General features: G+C 45.2%; 1 protein-coding gene across 2 annotated transcripts in view; it reads right to left on the bottom strand.

Moving 5' to 3' along the window:
• The window catches only part of ABCB7 (ATP binding cassette subfamily B member 7), a 40,262-nt gene extending 31,394 nt beyond the window's left edge, over positions 1-8,868 (bottom strand). Inside the window, exons 1-2 of one of the 2 annotated variants that reach the window (XM_086619650.1) lie at positions 8,698-8,868; positions 1,405-1,482 (exon numbers count right to left, since the gene is read on the bottom strand). In XM_086619650.1, the coding sequence (XP_086475776.1) occupies positions 1,405-1,482; positions 8,698-8,868 (249 nt within the window). Of the gene's footprint in view, positions 1-1,404; positions 1,483-5,009; positions 5,060-8,697 lie in introns of those variants that run through there. The other variant, XM_086619651.1, reaches the window with a different exon arrangement.
• Between the last annotated feature and the right edge of the window lie 11,149 nt (positions 8,869-20,017).

Below are 20,017 nucleotides of genomic sequence, written 5' to 3'. Positions count from 1 at the left end.
GAAAGTCAATTTGTAAGAACCTCAGGAAACATGCATGTCAAAGCCAACAAAAAGAACTACTACTGGTCTGTTTTCCACCCCTCATCCTCCAACCGTACCAGCTTGCTTTAATAAAAAAAATATTACCTCTCTCTCTCAAAATCTTGCCTTGCTTAAGGAAACAATAGTAAGAAAGAGACTATAAATCTAGCTGTAGAGTAAAGACCGTGTTCCAAGTAGCCGGGAGGTAAAGATAACACAGCCTTAAATATTCAGTTAAAAGGACACTAAAAACTGAAAAGTGGACTAAAGAACATAAAAAACAACACAGAAAAGAAATTGAAGTTTTGGAGGATAACTGTACTTATGTACATTAATATATAAAGTAGAACACACTTAAGCAATAATACTCTTTCCATATGTGTAAAGAGTAACTTTACTTGGGGGTAAAATAAATCGATAAATCATAGAATCATGGAATGCTTTGGGTTGGGAGGGACCTCAAAGATCATCCAGTTCCAACCCCCCTGCCATGGGCAGGGACACCCTCCACTACACCAGGTTGCCTAAAGCCTCATCCAACCTGGCCTTGAACACTTCCAGGGATGGAAGTGCTTCCCACTTCTCTCTCCCAACAGGAGAACAGCTCACTGGTGTCACACGACAGGTACAAGTTAACCTGGTCCAGAGCCCCTGCTGGAACCCACGTGCAGCATGTACTGGTGCACTTAGGAAAAGAATCTGCTTTTTAAAAACAAATGTTCACTTCTCTTAACATGTGGCCAAGATTCCCTCCTAAATAAATTCTCCCTCCGGAGAAAACTTCTGAATTTATTAATGCATGTAGATGTACTAAAAAATATTAACTCATTAAAGTTCAATTTAAAAGTGTCTGCCACAAACAATGGACGTGTTAAAGCTTTTCGAAAAGAGTTTGCATTTTGTTTAAAAGATTTGCTACATACTGACAATTTCTGGGTTCGAGTTATGTAAAAGCTCTTCAGGAATCTGATTTATGTATATAGTTTGATAGTAGACCTCAAGGTTTCCCAAATCAAAATTTCAATTTTCATATTTTAAAGAAAAATATTATAAAAAACAATTTCAGTAGATTTCACGCTTTGAAGTCCCGACAACCCTCAAAAAGTTTATCTACATTTTTAAGAACTCGTCTTTGTAAGTTACTGTATTATCATTAGTTTCTAGAGATTCAGAAAGACTTCTTGAGGAGAGTGCAACGGTCTGAAGCTTCTAAGCAAAGTTATCTTTTCTACAGGCAGAAGCATAACTTGCCATTTAACTTGCTGCACTTCAAAACTGTAAATAGTGCAACTAAAAAAACACCAGCAGACTAAACTGAAAGATGTTCCAAGGGCTTGAGTTTCCTCTGACCTGCAAGTAGGAAGAAAAACAATTTATACCTACCTCTGAAGCCTCGAGTAACGGCCTTGAATAATCTCCTCCCAGACTGTGCCGTGATCTTTGCTTGCAGATTGGTGGAATCTACAGAATAAAAAAGGGGAAAAAAAAAGTGAAAATGGGAGTCAAACAGAACATGCACTTCACATTCAGAGAACATTCACCTAGTTTGTGTAAAAAAACGATACCATGAAACAAGGCAGATGGCTTTGTTGTTTAACAACCGACCACACAAAAAGAAAACTGGTGGTGAGCAGCTATAAAATAAATTACATTCAACCATTAAAAATGCTAAGTGACAATGACTCCTTCCCTTCCCTGAATCCCACTCCCGTCAGACTTCATTTCTTTTGTACCATGAAAGCCTAAAGTTTTCCCTTTCCTCTCACTTTAATTTTCTCCCAGGTTGTCTTCTGACTTCTTTCAAACATGCTTTTGTTCTGTTTTTCATTACGAATTGCTATTCTTATGCTTACAGGTTCTGCCACTCCCAGTTCCTCCTAGCTCAGCTCATGCCATGCTGGTCTCCTAGAACACAAGGCTAATCAAAGCCACAGCTCTTGACTGGGAAGCCCTGGGACTATCTGAAGAGTACAGCTGACTACTAGTTTTAGGCAGGCAGGACCCAAGATACCCAATATTCACATATCCCTCAACGCATCTTTAACAGACACACTGCCAGGCACCAACTGTGGCACGCTTTACATGTGGCATTGAAGGCAATTCATTTTCCAGAAGAGTTTCAAAGGATCGTTTGTTTTCCTTCGATGGACTAGCTGGCAGTGCTTCTCCAGTGGCAAACCAGGGACCTCTCTTTTGGTGAGCAATGATGGTGCCACATCATCTTTGACACGTTCCATATTAAATCTTTTACTGCTCTGTTGCAATATTAACCATACACCTCACACTACGTAAAAATCACTACCCCAAAGTAAACTAGCAAAACAACAACTCATCTGCCCAAGGCAAAGGACAAAAGCCAAAAAGGGGAAAAAAACCCAACAAACCTGGATCATAAAAAAGGGTATTTTTAACCTCGACAAGCAGCAGCACTGTCACAAATTTCCCATCCTGCCTTAAACATTCCTTTGCTCTAGTTTTAAGGCACAAACCATAAGTTATAATTTAGTCAGTCATTTTTAATTCCCTCACAAGGCACCAGACGAGACCTGCTTATTTCAAACCTTTCCACTACGTGACATCACATGCCGAGAAAGAGCAAACATGACAATCCCACGTTGTGCACTCAGCAGAGCTGACCGGCCGGGGTGAGCTGCCTTGATGCTCCCAGCCCTGGGCTACACCAAGGAGCTGCATTTACAAGACGTTTCGTTGTAAATACACTCGTAATGTTCCAGTTTCACGTCAGCACAGAGGGTTCCATCTAAACTGGTATGCTCTCCACGTGAACAGTGCAGTTTCATAGTCAGAAAACATAAGGGAAAAAGTGAAGGACTTCAAGATGCATCAGCCCATCCCAAGTTACTGCAAATTAATGTAATCATTACAAAGGCATGGTTATTCTGGATAAGAGTTCCCACCAACACACAAGAGGAGTAGGCACTCCAAGCAGTAACCACTACTGGGGCACTGGGAGTTACCTAGGATCCAACACCAAATTAAGCCATACAACCAACATGAGAGGCAGCAGTGTTGTCTAATTCAGCAAAGGCAGTTGCATGGATACAACTCCGCCTGCTCCACCAGTCAGAGGCCATTCAAAGTATGGATTAAACTCCAACAATTCAGAATTTATAGCAGAGACACGAGGCAGGGTGAGAGGCTGAATACCAATAAGTCCTAAATTCACACCGATGAGACTGAGTTCCTGTCTCCCACAGTCCAGAGTGCAGTTGGCATATACTGAAACCCTCAGCATCTCTACACCAGCATTTCTACTTCTCTGAACACATCATGCTAATAAAAGACTGTTAAAACACCACGCCAAAGAGTAGTTTAAGGGCTGATGAACCACTGCTGCTTCTCTTACAACACCATGGCTGGAACCTCTCCTGAGTAGTACCATTCTCTCCTGCTTGGCCTTGCAAGAAATTAAAAAAAAATCTTGAGTACTGTAAGGACTGAAATCCAGGTATTTTATTCTGAATGCATTTTTGTCGTTGTTTATTCCTAGTACATGGGAGTAGACAACTGATGCTTCAACAGCTGCTGGAAAGAAGTTAGCTCCTGTTCTTTTAGAGCATACTCATAGGATATCATAAAAATAGTTTACTAGTAATTCATAACCTTTGGCCTCAAAGTTCACAAAGTTCTCTTCTGACCGGCGTATGAGACAAACACCACCACAGAAACAACTTCTGCTGAAGAACTGGCAGATCTGGTCTCAACTACTACACTAGATAGGCTAATTCCTTGACTGAAACTACAGACTGCCATGCGGTGAAGAGATGAATTCAGCAAAAAGATGAAAATATTTGCACAAGGTACACAGGAAAATTTAAGTTCTTATTTCCAGTCTCGAGCCTGGAAGACTGGAGGTCTCGACCTCTCCCAAGCTCCTGCTAAAGATCAAGACTAAGCGAAGAAATGAAGAATTAAACAAGGTGAACAATTGACTTCACTGAGAAACCCTCCAGCCACGATAGGATTATTAGCAAAGCCGCCCAAATGAGTGGGACTGAAGCTTACCCCGTCACTCTCCGCACATCCTGTGGCAGAACTGGGACTCCACTCCCCCTCACTGGCAACTCTTTCCCAATAGATTTTTAGACTAAAAGGAAAAGCACACCTGAGCCTTATCGCAACAGATCAAAGCAGCAGGTTATTGCTTTAAAGGAGCTGGAACAAGTCCTGCTTATAACTGAATTTCAGAAATTGCATGGGGAACTTTAATTCTGGCATTTCCTAACTTTTGAATGCCTGACTCTGCACCATTATGTTCCTTTACTGTATTTTTGGATATGATTCTGTATGCTCTAAAGGATGAAACAGATGTCTGGTATTGGTTGCACATAAAAGTCATATTACTGAAGTGTCATGACTGTTGGTAGTAGTTTAAATTCTACAAATGCAAACAAACAACAGGGATTAAACACATTTGGGCAAGGTCAAATCCACACTTCTCTTCAGAGTGTGTTATGTACTGTCCAGATGTACTGCACTAATCTAAGGAAGATGTTTTTTTAAAGCTAACTGTAACAGAGAAGATAACTGGAGTTAGGCTCCAAGTACCGGTGCAGCACTCAAATCCCACTGTTAATTTCACTGAGTTTCCAAAGCAAGAAAAGAAGAGATGAATAGGAAAGAGCAGAGGAAGACAAGAGAAAAGGTGTGTTATTCTGGCATAAATACAGACTAAACTGTCACCAGTATGAAAAACAAACTTCAATGGAGTTACATTTAACAATGACCAACATTCAACTGCTCTTTACACACACCCAGAGCCAACAAAACCAAGAAGGTTAACAAAAAGATACTTTCTCACGTAATATCTTACTCATACACTCTCACATTTGACTTGTTTTGGTAAAATATGTCTCCGTAGCAGAACGGAAAACCCACACAGCACCAACAGCAGGCACCTCAATGCACAGCACTCCCTGCTGCAGCGAGTGTTGTTATCCTGTGCCCACCCCATATTCCCCAATGACCTTCAGATCAAGTTTCCATATTTCCATCTGTTCTACTTCATTATATATCCCTCCTCGCAACAATTTGCAGTGTTATTAGACATCCATTTTTACAGACAGACATATGGGATTGCTGATCTGCTCAGTAGTAATACTCCCTCTATAAAGGGATTTTGAAAATTCAAGGAATTTCAAGTACTCCGATACAAAGCATGTATCTGTCAGTGAAGACTGCTGACTAATAGTTCCCATGCTTCGAGCTGCTCAGCCACACCATCAAAGTCGAGAGAAGAGAATCCAGCAATGCACACGGACACGTGAAATGACGTCTGGACAATAAATATCAGTGTAATTTTACAGAACAGACCAGGCTTCAGGCTAAAAAAAAAAAAAATATGCAAAATATAAACAAATTTAATGAAAATACCCCAAACTTCTCTTACAACCACTTCCAGAGCAAGGGATATTATTGCATTATGCAGAAGTAACACACTCTCTATCGCATGTCAAGTGGCAGCTGGAAGGACAAGATAATGCAAGGAAAAAAAAAAGTAACTTCTATATTTTGCCGTTACTCTTACAATAATTTACAAAGCCTTGCTTTCTACCACTGCCAAAGTCCTCTCTGAAAGAAACTCAGTGTATTTCTTGACTTACACAGATTCTTTGTAAAATAATTATAATGAAAGGCTGGTGGACCTTTTCAGTCAAATGCTAATTTCCTTCCTTTTAAGTTTTACATTTAATAAAATTTGCCATTGCATGTATTTTGGATGCAGGCAAACTGTTCTACAAAAAAAACCCTAAGCTTCCCAGAAAAAAAACACCACAGTCTTTGTTCGGTTGCTTTTCCGAGTTTACCAAGCAGGCCACAGCCAACACATCCACTCTTGCTATTACTACTCAGCAGAGATCTTAAATTCAAAGCACAAGTTTTGACAAGATGAAGCCCTGTCTACTCACACCACGGGAGGGTAAACTGAAGGAACTACATTTATGGAACTACAAACTGATCTCAACATCAAGAAATGGAGTTTGATCACAGTTCAACGATGTTTATTACATCTGTTTTTTTTTTTCCCTCCATAAATTGAGCTCTTCTCCTCTCCAGGATACAAATGTTACCTGTCTTATTACTCAGAAAAGTAAGGCTCTAATCAAAACTACTGAAAAATGCAAGCGTGAGGGAAGAAAGACATGGATTCATAATGCAACAGCACCCAAACAACTCTACCATATTTGAATCTCATTATACTAAGTGCCATAGAGAATACATACATTGTATTATAATTAAGCTTACAATTAGATGTAAGCTTAAAAAAAGCTTAAAATCAACATGAAACAATGAAGATGGGGGATCGAGTACTGCACAGATGCAAAGCAGAGTAGAAGTGATGAGCAAGTGTTTGAAATCACCTTTTTCAAAAACAATGGTTAGTCACTTTGCTTTTACAGTCCTATTTCACCAGAGCTTTTTTCCTTCCTTTAATCACATTTTTTTCTCACGAGTTAAGCTATGGCTGTATCATTTACCAGCCTGAGTTGTAAAAGGCACAACTCTTGGCTGCCACAAACCTCTGCTATTTGTGTAGTTATAAAAAAAGCAGAACTGTGGTTGTACAGCTAATTTTACTCGGAAAAGTGACTTTGCTACAACAGTGAAGCCCCATGTTGCTGGTACAACCACGTTGCATCAGGTGCACCCTCCCAGGAATGCTTTTACTATACACAACACTTTGGGGAAGGCATCCTATTAAAGCAAACTATCTGGATTTCAAAAGTTGTGGAGTCCTGCCAGTCTCCTATCCCATGGGAGATTAACAGGCTGCATCACAGGCATTTATTTCACATTCACTGCCTTTGGCTATATCCAACGAGCTAGTGCAAAACCTAATCCATACCTGATATCTAGAATATAGCAACAAAGGTAATACAAGAGCTTTCCTACACACTAAAGTCTATACACTAAGAAATGTCATCACACAGTAGGCCAGAGACTTTCACAAGAACACATGCTACAAATGCTACTTCCATTAAACGTTATACCCAGACGACTGTGCAGCACGCAGCTTTGGACCACGGCAAACATGCTCAAACATGTTTAAATTGTTTTAAAATGCAAAATCAGGTGTGTTTCTGCCATTTTTTAATATATAGAAAAGTTTCAGAACAAGCCCATTAAAAAATATTTACAGTCCTCATTAGCGTATAAATATAGCAAAATAATTAGAGAACTGAAACTAAAATAGGATGCACATACTTGCTCCCAGAATACTTTTCAAATGTTGAATTACCTAATTTATCAAAATCAATGGCTAATCACTCTGAAACGCAACTTGAAGTAAGTTGCCAGCTTCGGACAGTCAGTGCTGGTGGTGCAGGAACAATATTTCTTGAACTAGCAGAAAAACAAGAAGAAAAACACACAAAAAAAGGAAACTGAAATCACAGGACAGTGCGTTTTCCTCTGTCAGCAAATTTAATTAAATGATTAAAAAATCATGTCAAGTAGTCCCAAAATTTTGAAGGACATTATCACCAAAAACTCCAGGAAATTAAGTTTAAGCCTCCTGCAAGATAATAATCAAATAAATTTGTACAACGCACTTACATAAAATGCACTGCCTATTTCTCATAATATAGCACAAAGTTTTTATTTAACAAAATTTAAGATCTTGTGCGTGCGTTTAATGAATTCTGATTTCCATCCAAAGAGAGCTTGATGCAGAAGTGAGGTAAAAATTCATCACCAGACTGTAAAAAAAAAAAAAAAAATGCATAATTGACCACTTTCTAACACAGAAATGCCTAGAAACTAAAAGGCCAAAGAGATGAATACATATATATACTGCAGATGTAGCCTTAGCTTTCTAGTTTAGAAAATCTAGTGGAAATCGACAGGAACAACAGCTGTCTGAGAGTTTACAGAAAGTTGTACACTCAGTCTTTGAGATACACACTTCCTTCGCTGGCTTTGAAAAACACACATGGATTATTGAGAGCTGGACTCATAGAATGGTTTGGGTTGGAAGGGACCTCAAAGATCATCCAGTTCCAACCCCTCTGCCATGGACAGGGACACCCCCCACTACACCAGGTTGCCCAAAGCCTCATCGAACCTGGCCTGGAACACTGCCAGGGATGGGGCAGCCACAGCTTCTCTGGGCAACCTGTGCCAGTGCCTCACCACCCTCTGAGAGAAGAATTTCTTCCTTAGATCTCATCTAAATACATGCTCAGTTCTTTGCTTGCAACAATAAAAACCATTCACTGGAACATGTTACCGCCTTCCACCGCTGACAGAAAGACTCCCAGTCTCCCTTCCCCACACCGCGGCAGGAGTAGCTGTCAGGGTCGGTTCCCCTCCACAGGAACGCCCAGCCCCGTCCGGGGGCACTGGTGCCTTAATGCCGGCCCGCGCAAAGACGGTGAAACGCGCCGCGAGCAGACAGACCGGCCAGCCGGACACGGCCACAACGGAGGGAGCGGCTCGGCCCGACGCTGAGCCCGGACTTGCCCGAGACCGAACCTCCCTCCCGCCGGCGCTGACCGCACGGGCGGCCTCCGGGAGCGCGGCGGCGGCGGCCCCGGCCCCCCACAGCCCCTGCACGGACGAAACGCCCCGTCCTCCCAGCGCCCGCGGCGGCAGCACCGCGGGGCCCGGCGCCTCTCCTCAGCCCCTCGCCGCCCGCCCGGCGCCCCCACGCACCTGGCCGCTCCCCGGGGCCGCGCGCCCCCGCTGCCGCCCGCTCCCCGCGAACCAGCCGTGCGCGCAGGCGGCGGCGGCGGCCGCCGGAGGCCGCAGCAGAGCGAGGGCGAGCAGCCGCCGGCGGCGGGAAGCAGCCGCCGCCAGGCTCCGCGAAGCCGCCAGCAGCGCCATGTTGGGCGGGCGGGAGAAGAGAGGATTGTGGGACGTGGGCGGACTCGCCGGGCGGAGCGGCGGGGCGGAGCCCTGAGGGGAAGGCGCGGCCCGTCGCCATGGCAACGCTCCGCTCCGCTCCGCGCCCGGAGCCCGCCGAGGCCGCCCCGCCGCCGCCCGCCGCCTCCTGCGGCCACGACCGCGGCAGCGCGGCTCGCCTGCCCCTCCGCCGGGGCCGTCTGGTCTGGCCGGTGGGCAGCGGCGAGGCGGCAGCGCGCCGAGGCCGCCCTCAGCCCCGCCATGGCGCCCCGTGAGGGGACGGGCGCTTCCCTGCCGAGCTGGCCAGCAGCCGAGCCCTGCCCGAGCTGTCACCTCAAGAGGGCTTTTGTTCCGACTGTACCGATAAAGGCAGCCTGTTTGTTCCGACTGTAGCAATAAAAGCAGCCTTTTTGTTCCGACTGTACCGATAAAGGCAGCCTTCTTGAGAAACTGGGCTGTTGAAACATGGCGGGCCTCAAGGGCGACCCAGGCGACTGCGAGAATCGCTCATGTTGGTCAGCAGCTCCGTTAACACGGCGCTGCTCTATGGCGTCTCTCTTGTTCAGTAGGGCGCTTCTTCCAGCCCGCCGGTTTGCGCTCTCGCGCTGTCTCCGCGGGCAGCCGGACGCCCGTGTCGCTGTCAGACGGGAAGCGGGGCCCGAGCTGGCACGCGTTCCCCTCGGGAGGTTCTGGGGATCCTGCCTCGGCGGTTCCCTCGGCGCGGGCACAGACAGGCCTCGGCCTGCAGAGCCGTGAGGGAAGCGCGGCCGGAGGGGAAGGTGTAATCTAGACAGCTCGTGGCATGGCACGTCTCCGCACAGACCTAGGTCTGTATTCCACACCCTTCCCAGGGTGAAGCTGTGAGCTACCTCGGAGAATTCCTTCTGCTAACAGCTCACAGACCAGAATAACGCAGCAATAGTACGGTTCCTAATTAAACACCAATTTTGGAAGACAGAGATACACCATGGATTACGTTTACAGTGGCCTATATACTCTCACCTGGCATGCAGAGCCATGAGGAAGTTGTAACGCTGCGTGGCATTTTTAATCGCATAAAGATTTCTTCAAAGCTACCAGAGCTGGACTACTGATGCCCTTGCCTTGAGGGAGAGCCGTAAGCTCATTTGTCGGGGAGAGAGACAGACAGACAGACAGAGAGAAAGAGGACAGTTGGCTTAAAGCTGTTTTTTAATGAGGCAGCCTTTCTCTAGGCTGCGCTTCGATATGCAACTTTGCTGCTGACCAGGATTCACGTTAAACAACAGAGGTGACATTTTTCTGCCACTACTCTGATTCCTCATCATACCTGCGGCTGGCAGAGTGCGGTCTGAACAGTGCCGCCCAGTGGCATTATTCAGAGAGATAAACAGAAACTCCGGGCTTATGGCCTCCATACGTCCGCTCCCTTCGGTACGTCCTCTTCAATGTGGAAGTGTGACGAGGCCAAATGAGATAATTGTGACTCTGTCTGGGATAGCCTGGGCAGACAGGCTGGCCAACACTGCAGCGTCTTTTGAGTGGTTTCAAGTGTTTCTGCGTTTCCGCACGCATTGCTGCGCTGGCTTTCATGCATAGTTTATGGGTGCAGATACGGAGCGTTTTGGGTCGATGTGACCTGCAGCACAGGCTCTCAGCCGCATGATACACATCCAGCATTTCCAGCGGATCAAGCTCTTTGGACGTGTGCTGCATGGGATATCCTGTGTGTGGATAAATGAACCCTGAATTGTGGTCTTGCAGTATTTGACATAGTTCTAATGCCTCTCTAATGCAGATTTACAAAAGCACTCGACAAGCATGTTTTGATAAACCTCGCAATACCACTCCGAGACAACTGTGTTATTACAATCTCGCCTTCGTCACATAGGGAATCATAGAATCAAAGAATGGTTTGGGTTGGAAGGGACCTCAAAGATCATCCAGTTCCAACCCCCCTGCCATGGGCAGGGACACCCTCCACTACACCAGGTTGCCCAAAGCCTCATCCAACCTGGCCTTGAACACTTCCAGGGATGGGGCAGCCACAACTTCTCTGGGCAACCTGTGCCAATGCCTCACCACCCTCACAGTGAAAAATTTCTTCCTTATATCCAATTTAAATCTGCCCTCTTTCAGTGTAAAGCCATTGCCCCTTGTCCTATCACTACACACCTTTGTAAAAAGTCCCTCTCCAGCTTTCCTGTAGCCCCTTTAAGTACTGGAAGGCTGCAATAAGATCACCTCGGAGCCTTCTCTTCTCCATGCTGAACAGCCCCAACTCTCTCAGCCTGTCTCCATAGCAGAGGTGCTCCAGCCCTTGGATCACCTCCATGGCCTCCTCTGGACTTGCTCCAGCACTCCATGTCCTTCTTGTGTTGGGGACTCCAGAGCTGAACGCAGTATTCCAGGTGGGGTCTCACGAGAGCAGAGCAGAGGGGCAGAATCACCTCCCTCGACCTGCTGCCCACGCTGCTTTTGATGCAGCCCAGGACATGGTTGGCTTTCTGGGCTGCCAGCGCATGGTGCCGGCTCATGTTGAGCTTCTTATCCACCAGCACTCCCAAGTCCTTTTCCTCAGGGCTGCTCTCAATCCATTCTCCACCCAGCCCGTACTTGTGCTTGGGATTGCCCCAACCCACGTGCAGGACCTTGCACTTGGCCTTGTTGAACTTCATGAGGTTCTCACAGGCCCACCTCTCCAGCCTGTCAAGGTCCCTCTGGATGGAGAGGAGGTTCCATCCAGAACCATCCAGAGAGAAGAGCAGGTTCCATATGCCTGTACACTGCGTCAGTGACAGAAACTGTTAAGTACTTCCCATAAGACCCTAAAATTGAAGATGGACAACATGCATTTGATCATTCAGTTCATACTCTCTTTAATACAGACTAGCACTAATTTTTTGCCTAATAGAAAGTTCTGAAGCATGCACCAACTGCATAAGAAATAAGTATATTCCTCTCATGAGATACAAAGAGGAATGGTTAGTGTTCTGATGGAATATTGAAAATAATTTTCTGTCATTCATCTAACACTGAAAAAACACATCAGCAGACTGGTGGAGAGGAGGTGATTAATTTTGAAAAAGGGATTAAAACTGCAAATGCTAGCAGCTTAGTCTACAGATAACTCAGGGGTGACTATACCCCATGCTGTAAACATTTAAGAAGGGTGAGAAATTATTAATGATGACAGAAGGTAGGAGAACTGGAAGTAATGGGATCAAATTAAACACAGGAAAGCTGAATACGTGGCAAATAACGGTCATAATGGAACTGTGATAGGATAGTTGATATCCCCTCATTTAGAATATTTAGAATTAAAATGGCTAAGACATGAGAAAATTATCTGCACTGAAAAATCTTGCATTACGTACATATGTATACATTTACAATATCAAATGGCTATGTGGTATTTGATGGAAAATTTGGTAATTAGTATTTTTAATACTCTGTTATCATGAACTGAGCAAAAAATCAGCTTTAGAATTTCCATTTTCTGTGATAATGCATATAATTTTATTTTCTCTATACTTTTATGGCTAATATGGTACTTAATACATTTTATATATTTTCCCTGCAAATTTTGCCTTTACCTTCTGTTCCTTCTTTAATAACTCTCCAATGCTGCTGGTTTTATTTCCTCCCCCAATAGTAATTTGTCTTTTTTTCAGTTCCAGTCTTCTTGTTCTCCTTTTGATACCAGTTCATTTACGTGATACCAGAATATCCTGTACAAGGCACTGCACAAACCCCCAGAGAGACACAGAAGGAAAGAAAAAGAGGCCATATACCCACAGTGGTCAGAAACATGACAAACCCTTCTCTCAAAGTGACCTACCCAGGAGAACAAAGCTCATGCTATAGACACAGAAAGCTAGCAGATGAGATTTAGAAATGTATACTGCTTAAAGTAGGCTGCCACAAAAAAAAAAAAAAATATATACATCTGTTTCTCTGCAGATTTAGTGTAGAAGCGGAGGATCTACTTGGAGACAGACAAAAATCAAGGATGCTCCAGAGCTGCCAGCGAGAAAAGTTAACAGAGGCAGCTCAGTGTAAGAAATACAACCCCCCATGCGTGGAGGTGGAATAACACCTTATTTAGAGTTTATTAGAGTTTTTAAGTTCTCATTAAATGTGTTTAATATGATTATAGCATCGTAAAGACCTTCACTTACAGCAATAAGTACTCGTTTCTTCCAGCTGTAAAAAAGCCGCATACAATTTCATAAGGACTATTTATAGAACTAAGATTGATAATTATTAATTACTCCTATCAAATTCAGAATTATCAAACATTCCTATAAAATGGAAAGAATCTACACTCAATGCCAGATAATCAGCATGCCAATGGGAGATGGAAACCTGCATCTCATATGGTAATGGTGACAATTCCAGTAATGGCAGGCAGCAGAATAAATGAAGGTGCCCCCAGAGCTGTGGAAATCAGAACGAATTCAGGACTTGGGCTAGAAGATAATGAAAAGTGACAATACTCAATCATAATTTAAAACCAACAGGACTGGAAGGCTATGAACACACGGAGGGGAATGCTTCACCAAAGTGTATGAAGAAAGAGGGAAAATTAATGGGAAGAAATGAATGCAAAGAGCTTAAAACTAGGAAAACAGGACAAGGTTGGAGGGGGGATAGAACCCCTCACTCAGAGATATCAAATTAGTTTTGGCAGAAGGAGGCTATGTGCCAAAAGGCACAGTACTGATCCGGAGACGGGGACCGTTGTACTTATTTCTGGAAAAATGGGAACTATTAATCCTCAGACCTTACATTGAAGAATGGAGCAGCTGCACGTATGTTTGAAGTGCAGTGTGAATTATATTTCCTAATCAATTAAATAACTAGCATAAATGAGCTGTATTTTAAAATGTGTGAATACATTACAAAAAATGGCATTTTGATTTTGTTCTTAAAAAAACCCATGGTTTTGTCCACCTTAACAGCAAGCAAGACGTGTCCTATATTTTGTTATGGCAAAGAGGTTACATGTTGTATGAACACACTGTTAGCTGTTTTACAAATGATTTCAAATTTATCATGTCAGCTCGTTCCATGAGAGATAACATCCAAAATCCTACCTAGAACGCCTCTCAAACCTAACCAGCATGCCAGCCACGGAAAAAGGCTGCTTAACCTCTCACATTACAGCCACGAGCCACCCTAATTAGCAGGGAGAAACGTGTTGGAGTGTTTCCATTTTTATTCCTGCAAACACTTCAAAAGAGCTGGATTGTAACACTGTGCTAAGCACACATCTTCTGAAAAATCACACCCATTACAAGATCTCAAGACCACCAAGGTCTTATTTTTTTATTTTTTCTTTTTTTTTTGGGGGGTGTGTTTATCTGTCTGTTTGTTGTTTTTTTTTTTCTTAAATGATCTGTTGTGTATTTTTGTTTATTTCATCTCGGTTTGTTCTGGCGCTTTGCATTTTTGCCCAGTGTTGCATTGGTTGTAGAATACATGCTGTTACATTCTCATGGAGTCTTTCTAAGATTGGCCTTGCATTATTTTTATTCTGAATATTAGCCATCTGGCACTGCGTGCTGCAGTATTTAGTGCCACAAATAATAATGAAAAATATGGTAATATCTCATGATACTTTAACGTAAAAATATAAGACAGAGGGTATAAAGCTTTGGGCGTATTCATCTTAAAGCTGCCAAAGCAGCTTGTTCCCTCTGCCCTTGTTTTCCATAAATGAGTCTTTGATTGGAGACAGCAGCGCTAATGCGAAAGTCGCTGGTTAATGCACATTAATGAAACGGAATTTCTTGTCGTTAATGAACCACAGTCCTGAGAACGACGGGGAGGAAAATCTCCAAGACTCGTACCTTTCTGTTCAGGTAGATGCGGGCACATCCGAGACACAGGAGAAAAGCTTTTTGACCTCAGATACTCTGGAGAGGGCTCTGTCTTTTCCACATCAGTCGAGCCCCGTGGAAACGCTTGAACTTTAAGCAAAATAGCCTTTTCCTTCTGTCTCCCCACATCAAAACGTGATGCCGAGACTGTTGCACATTCAGCAAAACTGTTGCTCTCGCTGCAGTTAAGCTGCATCATTAGGTGGGGCTTAAAGGAGACGCGAGTGATTCTGTGGGCTGACGCTGAGGTGAACTGCCAGGTAAGTCCCAGAACTCTCCGAGCTTGCAGGGCTTCAGGAAACGTTTCAGGATGTTTAGGTTCAAAAGAAGCGAGCATTTTCATCAGCGTTCGTTTTGGAGAATGCTTCTGCTGAGCAGATGAATTTACCTTTGCCTGTTTCTCTGAGGTTGGATTTGGTTTTGAAGATTGGCCAAGCAGCAGTTGGGATGGCAAGACCTACGCGGCCGTGGTACGTTGCTGCCCTGTCTGCGCCAAACCCCACCACTTCCATCAGCTCCGCTCTCTGCAACCTCTGTTCACCACTGGAGCATCCTCTGTGCTTGAAACAAGGGCGTAAAGCGTAAGGTGCCTGCAGGCACAAGGGGCTCAATGTTCCTAAAGAAATGAAATAATTTACTGGCCCACTACAAGTACCAACTCCTCCAGCAATAAACAGGATGGAACCTCCTTCTGTCTCCGTGCCGCCCACCCCAGAGAGACAGCAGCATCACAGGAGAGATGGCCATGCTAAACAAGCGGTGAGTTTCCACCTGCTGACAAAGAGCCCTCGCCAGCTCTTTTGGCTCTGCCATCTTCATCCAGGAGCTTGGGATGCCAGCCGGCTTGGCCGAAGCAGCCACTAGGTTTGGGCTCTGGGATAACCGGAAACACCTACCCCATCTCTGCCGTTGGATAGTCTGTGCGCAGAGCAGAGGCGTCCAGCCTCACCGGGGTCACTGGATTTACTGCCGTGAGCAGATCAAATCCATACCAAATCCACAGCAGGTCAGGTTTTCTCCAGGCACGTGCTGGACCGAGGATCAGTGCCGGAGCAGTAAATTCGGTGCAGGGGCTGCGCGGGGCTCACCGCACACACGCCAAAGTTCTGTGCCCAACAGCTGCACGGCTGCTGCTGCCGTTGTTGTGCCGTCTCAGGAGCTGTCGTTCAGCATATCCGTCCCTCTTTCCTCCCTCTCCGCTTTCCACTTTGACACATCCTGATCCTTTTGCCTTCTCCAGGTTTTGTTCTAACCTGTGCTCTGGCTCACTGCAAACACACCAGACCATTCTTGAGCTTTTCTCTTGTTGCTGATTGTTTTTCTTTGTTTCTTTATTTTTTCCCTTCTTTTTTTCCCCCTTGCTAACACAGTAGCCTCCCCTAAAGTGGCCAAGGTTGTTAGTCCTGCCAAGGAAATGAGAGAACACAGAGCCTTCTGTCCGCAGAGCATTCGTCCTGGCCAAGGCACAAATGGAAGCTTTTATTTCCTCCTGCTCAGAAGCCACCAATAATGAGGTGTTTGGCCGTGGAAACGTGGTAAGATAAATGCATGATTTAAAAAAGATTTACAATTTGCAGTTAAAATGTTGGTAGGAAGGTGGGGGGACATGAAGAAAGAGATATGGACTAATTTGAGGGATCAGAGCCTATTAGCAGCACAGTTTTAGTGCCACAGGAGGCTAAGATCCTACTGAAACTTGCAGTAGTAGCAGTTCTAGTATGTTGTTTTGTGATCTTAATTTCACTTCTGTGTTTCTTACTGATGCATCACATGGTATTCTGGCTGTCCAGCCCTTACTATTTCTCTTTGTCGTCTTAACGAACACATTTTCACATCAGATTAAGCTCCTTAGAAGGAGTGGGAGATAAAACGCTCCCAAACTTGCCTGTATTTGAAATACCCTCCCTGCTGCCCACGGCTAACTGCTCCTCTCACGACTCCTGCGCCTAGTACCACATGTCCTGTGCTGACAAAGAGCGCTACGAGAACGAGGAGAGGCCGGAGGTGCAGCGGCAAATCCTCGCCGAGATCGCACGGAAGCTGCCGGTGTACACGAGAACGGGGAGCGGAGGTCAGTGACGCCGAGCGCTGTTTCTCTCGCTCCAGCCCAGCTCGCCGAAGCAGCGCACGCTGGCAACCCAGACGATGCTGCCGACCAGCAGAGCATTCCTGATGCCACTGCGTGTGCTGAGTAACTCTTGTGCAGACATCCGAATGCCTTCTCTCTCGGGTTTTGTGCCTGGGAAAACAAAACAGCCTTGGACACTTGGTTCATCTTCAGCGCAGCACCAGGCGCTGCCTTTGCGGAGCAAGACGTTACCTCTCTGTATTTTCAGTTCAAAAGCCTACGTGGGTTGTCTGCGTTTAGTAATAGAATGACAGAATCTGTAGTCGTTTTTACTTAAAATGGAGTTTAGCTCAGAGATGCTGGATGTAATTCCAGGAAGAGATTTCTGGACCTTGTTCTGTGATGAAACGCGCAGCGCACTCCGTTCAGAGCTTAAAAGAAATCCCTGTTGATATCGGAGGCGCTGACCTGTTCCTTTCTGTCAGACAAGCCAAAGAATTCTGCAGTGCAGAAGTGCTCCGTAGGCAATTATCCAAGTGGAACGTGTGTGAAGTCTGAGTAATGCGGAAGCCAGAGGGAAGTGCACGACTTTGGTGTGTCGCTTCCAAGCTGGCTGTACGCCTTGCAGGGAGGATCGCTCCGCACGTCCGCAAGTCCCCAGAAGAACGATGAGCATCGCTCATCTGGGTATGACCTGGCAGCAGCACCCAGCTGCAGGGGCACTCGTCTTCTGAGCTGATAAAGAATAGGAGTAGTTGGGAAACGAGGGAATACCAACTAAGGTGTGAAAAAGCACGCAGGCTTTTCTGTTACTTGGTGTTAATGTGTCTTTAATTCCAGGGGTGTGATTCTGCGATAGATGCCAGCTCATAAAACCTGATCGTTGCCACCACTGCTCCGTTTGTGCTGTGTAAGTTCCCAGCTTGTTTTTCACTGAGTTTCACGAATGGGCTGGTCCTTCCCACGGCTCTGTACGCAGAAAGGTACCCGAGTACCTCTGTTCCGCTGCAGTAACAGCGTGTGTTCCCGTGTGACAGCACCAGCATTGGCATTTCTGCTCTGTGTGGCCCTGAAGTGTTTGCAGTTCCCAGCCCTGCAACGTCCCAGTGTTCAGTCGCTGGAAAGCTGCTGTCTAGTGGAAATTCCCTGATTAACCGTGACCTGGCCTGCCATTTTCCTTTTTTGTCCTTTTGCAGATGCGTGCTAAAAATGGATCACCACTGCCCATGGTACGTCCCAGATACTGGTTGGTAGTTTTCTGAAAAGAGAGGCTGTTGGCACACATTTCTGCCACAGAGCAGTGTCTGTGTGACGCCTTCATTTCAGACCGTGCATCTCGTTATGTTGGGAAATTTATAAAGCAATTACACTTTGAAATGGCCTGAGAGGTGTTGCTGTTTTAAAAGACAGATCATTCTTGTTTGTTCCATAAACTACGTGTGAAAAAGTTGTTCTATCAATATAATTTAAAACTCAACTGCTACTTCACTCTCTGACTATTATTCAAATTTTAAAGGGACTCCAACTTGGCCTCTAATTTTGGGTGTGTGATTGTTTCAGCGTGCAGCTGGTGGCTTTCAGCAATAATACTGGCACGCAGGTTGTTTCTGAACTGAAGCCTGCCAGCTGTGCGTGGTCAGAGGCAGTTCGTGTAGAATGGTCCAGGGACGAACTGAGCTTTACACTTTTTGAGAATTGCTGCCACTAAATTTCTCCAGCTCCTCCTTTTCTCAAGAAGGAAGATCTCAGAAATCAGAAGCAACACAAACATTTCCCCACCTGAACCGCCCCGGTAAAATCCTACTGTAGAGGATTTTTCAAACCCGAGTTTTGAGACAAACACCTCTCATTTTTTTCTGCATTCCCTTGTTCGTTTTTAAGTTGTCCTGTGCATGGAGAATTACATGAACTCGGTTTTATTTGTGTTGTATGTAAACAAACAAGCAGTGGCGAATCTGGCTCCTGAGTTTTGCAAATGAGTGAAGTAACACAGAAATCCCAGCTCTGATCACCTTTGCAGACAAGAAACAGCCGTGAGTAATTAGAGCCTGCCCCCGCGACAGATTTACCATGGTACCAACCTTGCAGCAGATTCCAGAAATACCAGCTGTCCTTTTGCTTAGCACAGCAAGAAGCCTTCAGGTGAGAAGCAAAAGGACTTTGGTTAAATTTCATCTTGACCACTAAGGGGAGCTCCTTTATTGACGGTTGTGTTCTGAAATCAAGATGCTTAATAAAACCAAAACAATTTGCAGTATTCATTGTGTTACAATCGTGCACTGTACATGTCCTGATTTCAACAGCATTGGATTCTCTAACTACAAATTCTTTCTACTGTTCTTACCCTGTTCTTTGTCATATTGCTTGTATATTGCTGCGACAGTCAATTAAGTCTCGGATGAAATCTGGCTACTGTTTCATATCCTGTGAGTCTGGTGGGGTTTAGTCAGGGTTGTTTCTTTTTTGCCTGCAGTCAATGGAGGGTCTGCATTTCTTCTGTAAGGTGTTTTCCTGTGCCCTTTTTTGAGTAGAACTCTCCTGCTTGTGAGATCCGGCTCGTCTTTTAGGCTTTCCCAAACCATCTGTGCCCAGTTGTAACTCCACCTGGTTGTTACAGCTCCGGTGGCCGGGTGTTCTGATATTGCAAGAGGTGCCGAATTTAAACATGTGCACAGGAAACTCAGCAGAACCTAAACAAGACCTGAAGAGCTTGTGCCTGCTCATTTCCCTGTGGGCACAGGGCATGTTTCTTGTGCCAGGTGGGAAGCTCTCTTACATACAAAAACTTTGTAGCAAACCCCCACTCTTTTTTCTGTGGTTACAGAGGGGAAATGAACCAAATCGTTTCTTTGTCTCTTCTGGCTTTTTATAGTAAGGTGTGACTTCTGATTACACACGTTTGAGAACTCCAAGTAGGAGTTTCACAGGGTATCTTTCTTCTCTCTAGGGACGAAGAATTTCCAGCTTTTCTTTGTCGTTATCACTTGTTCTCTGTTGCTTTGCTTTCCAGGGCGAACTGACGGATGCACGTTCCAAATTTCACGTCCTTTTCCTTCTCTTTGTGGCGGTTTTTGTTCTTCGTAACGGCCGGGCGCACGGAGCCATGCCCGCACCGGCTGCGCGCGAGCGGCTCGTGAGACACGCGGGAAAACGGCGGCGCCCAGACGTCACCGCGCCGGGAGGGGCCCACAGGAACGCC

This window comes from Tauraco erythrolophus, chromosome 13 (assembly GCF_009769465.1).
Source record: "Tauraco erythrolophus isolate bTauEry1 chromosome 13, bTauEry1.pri, whole genome shotgun sequence".
NCBI classification, from domain to species: domain Eukaryota; kingdom Metazoa; phylum Chordata; class Aves; order Musophagiformes; family Musophagidae; genus Tauraco; species Tauraco erythrolophus.
This window is presented reverse-complemented; position numbering and strand designations above follow the sequence as displayed.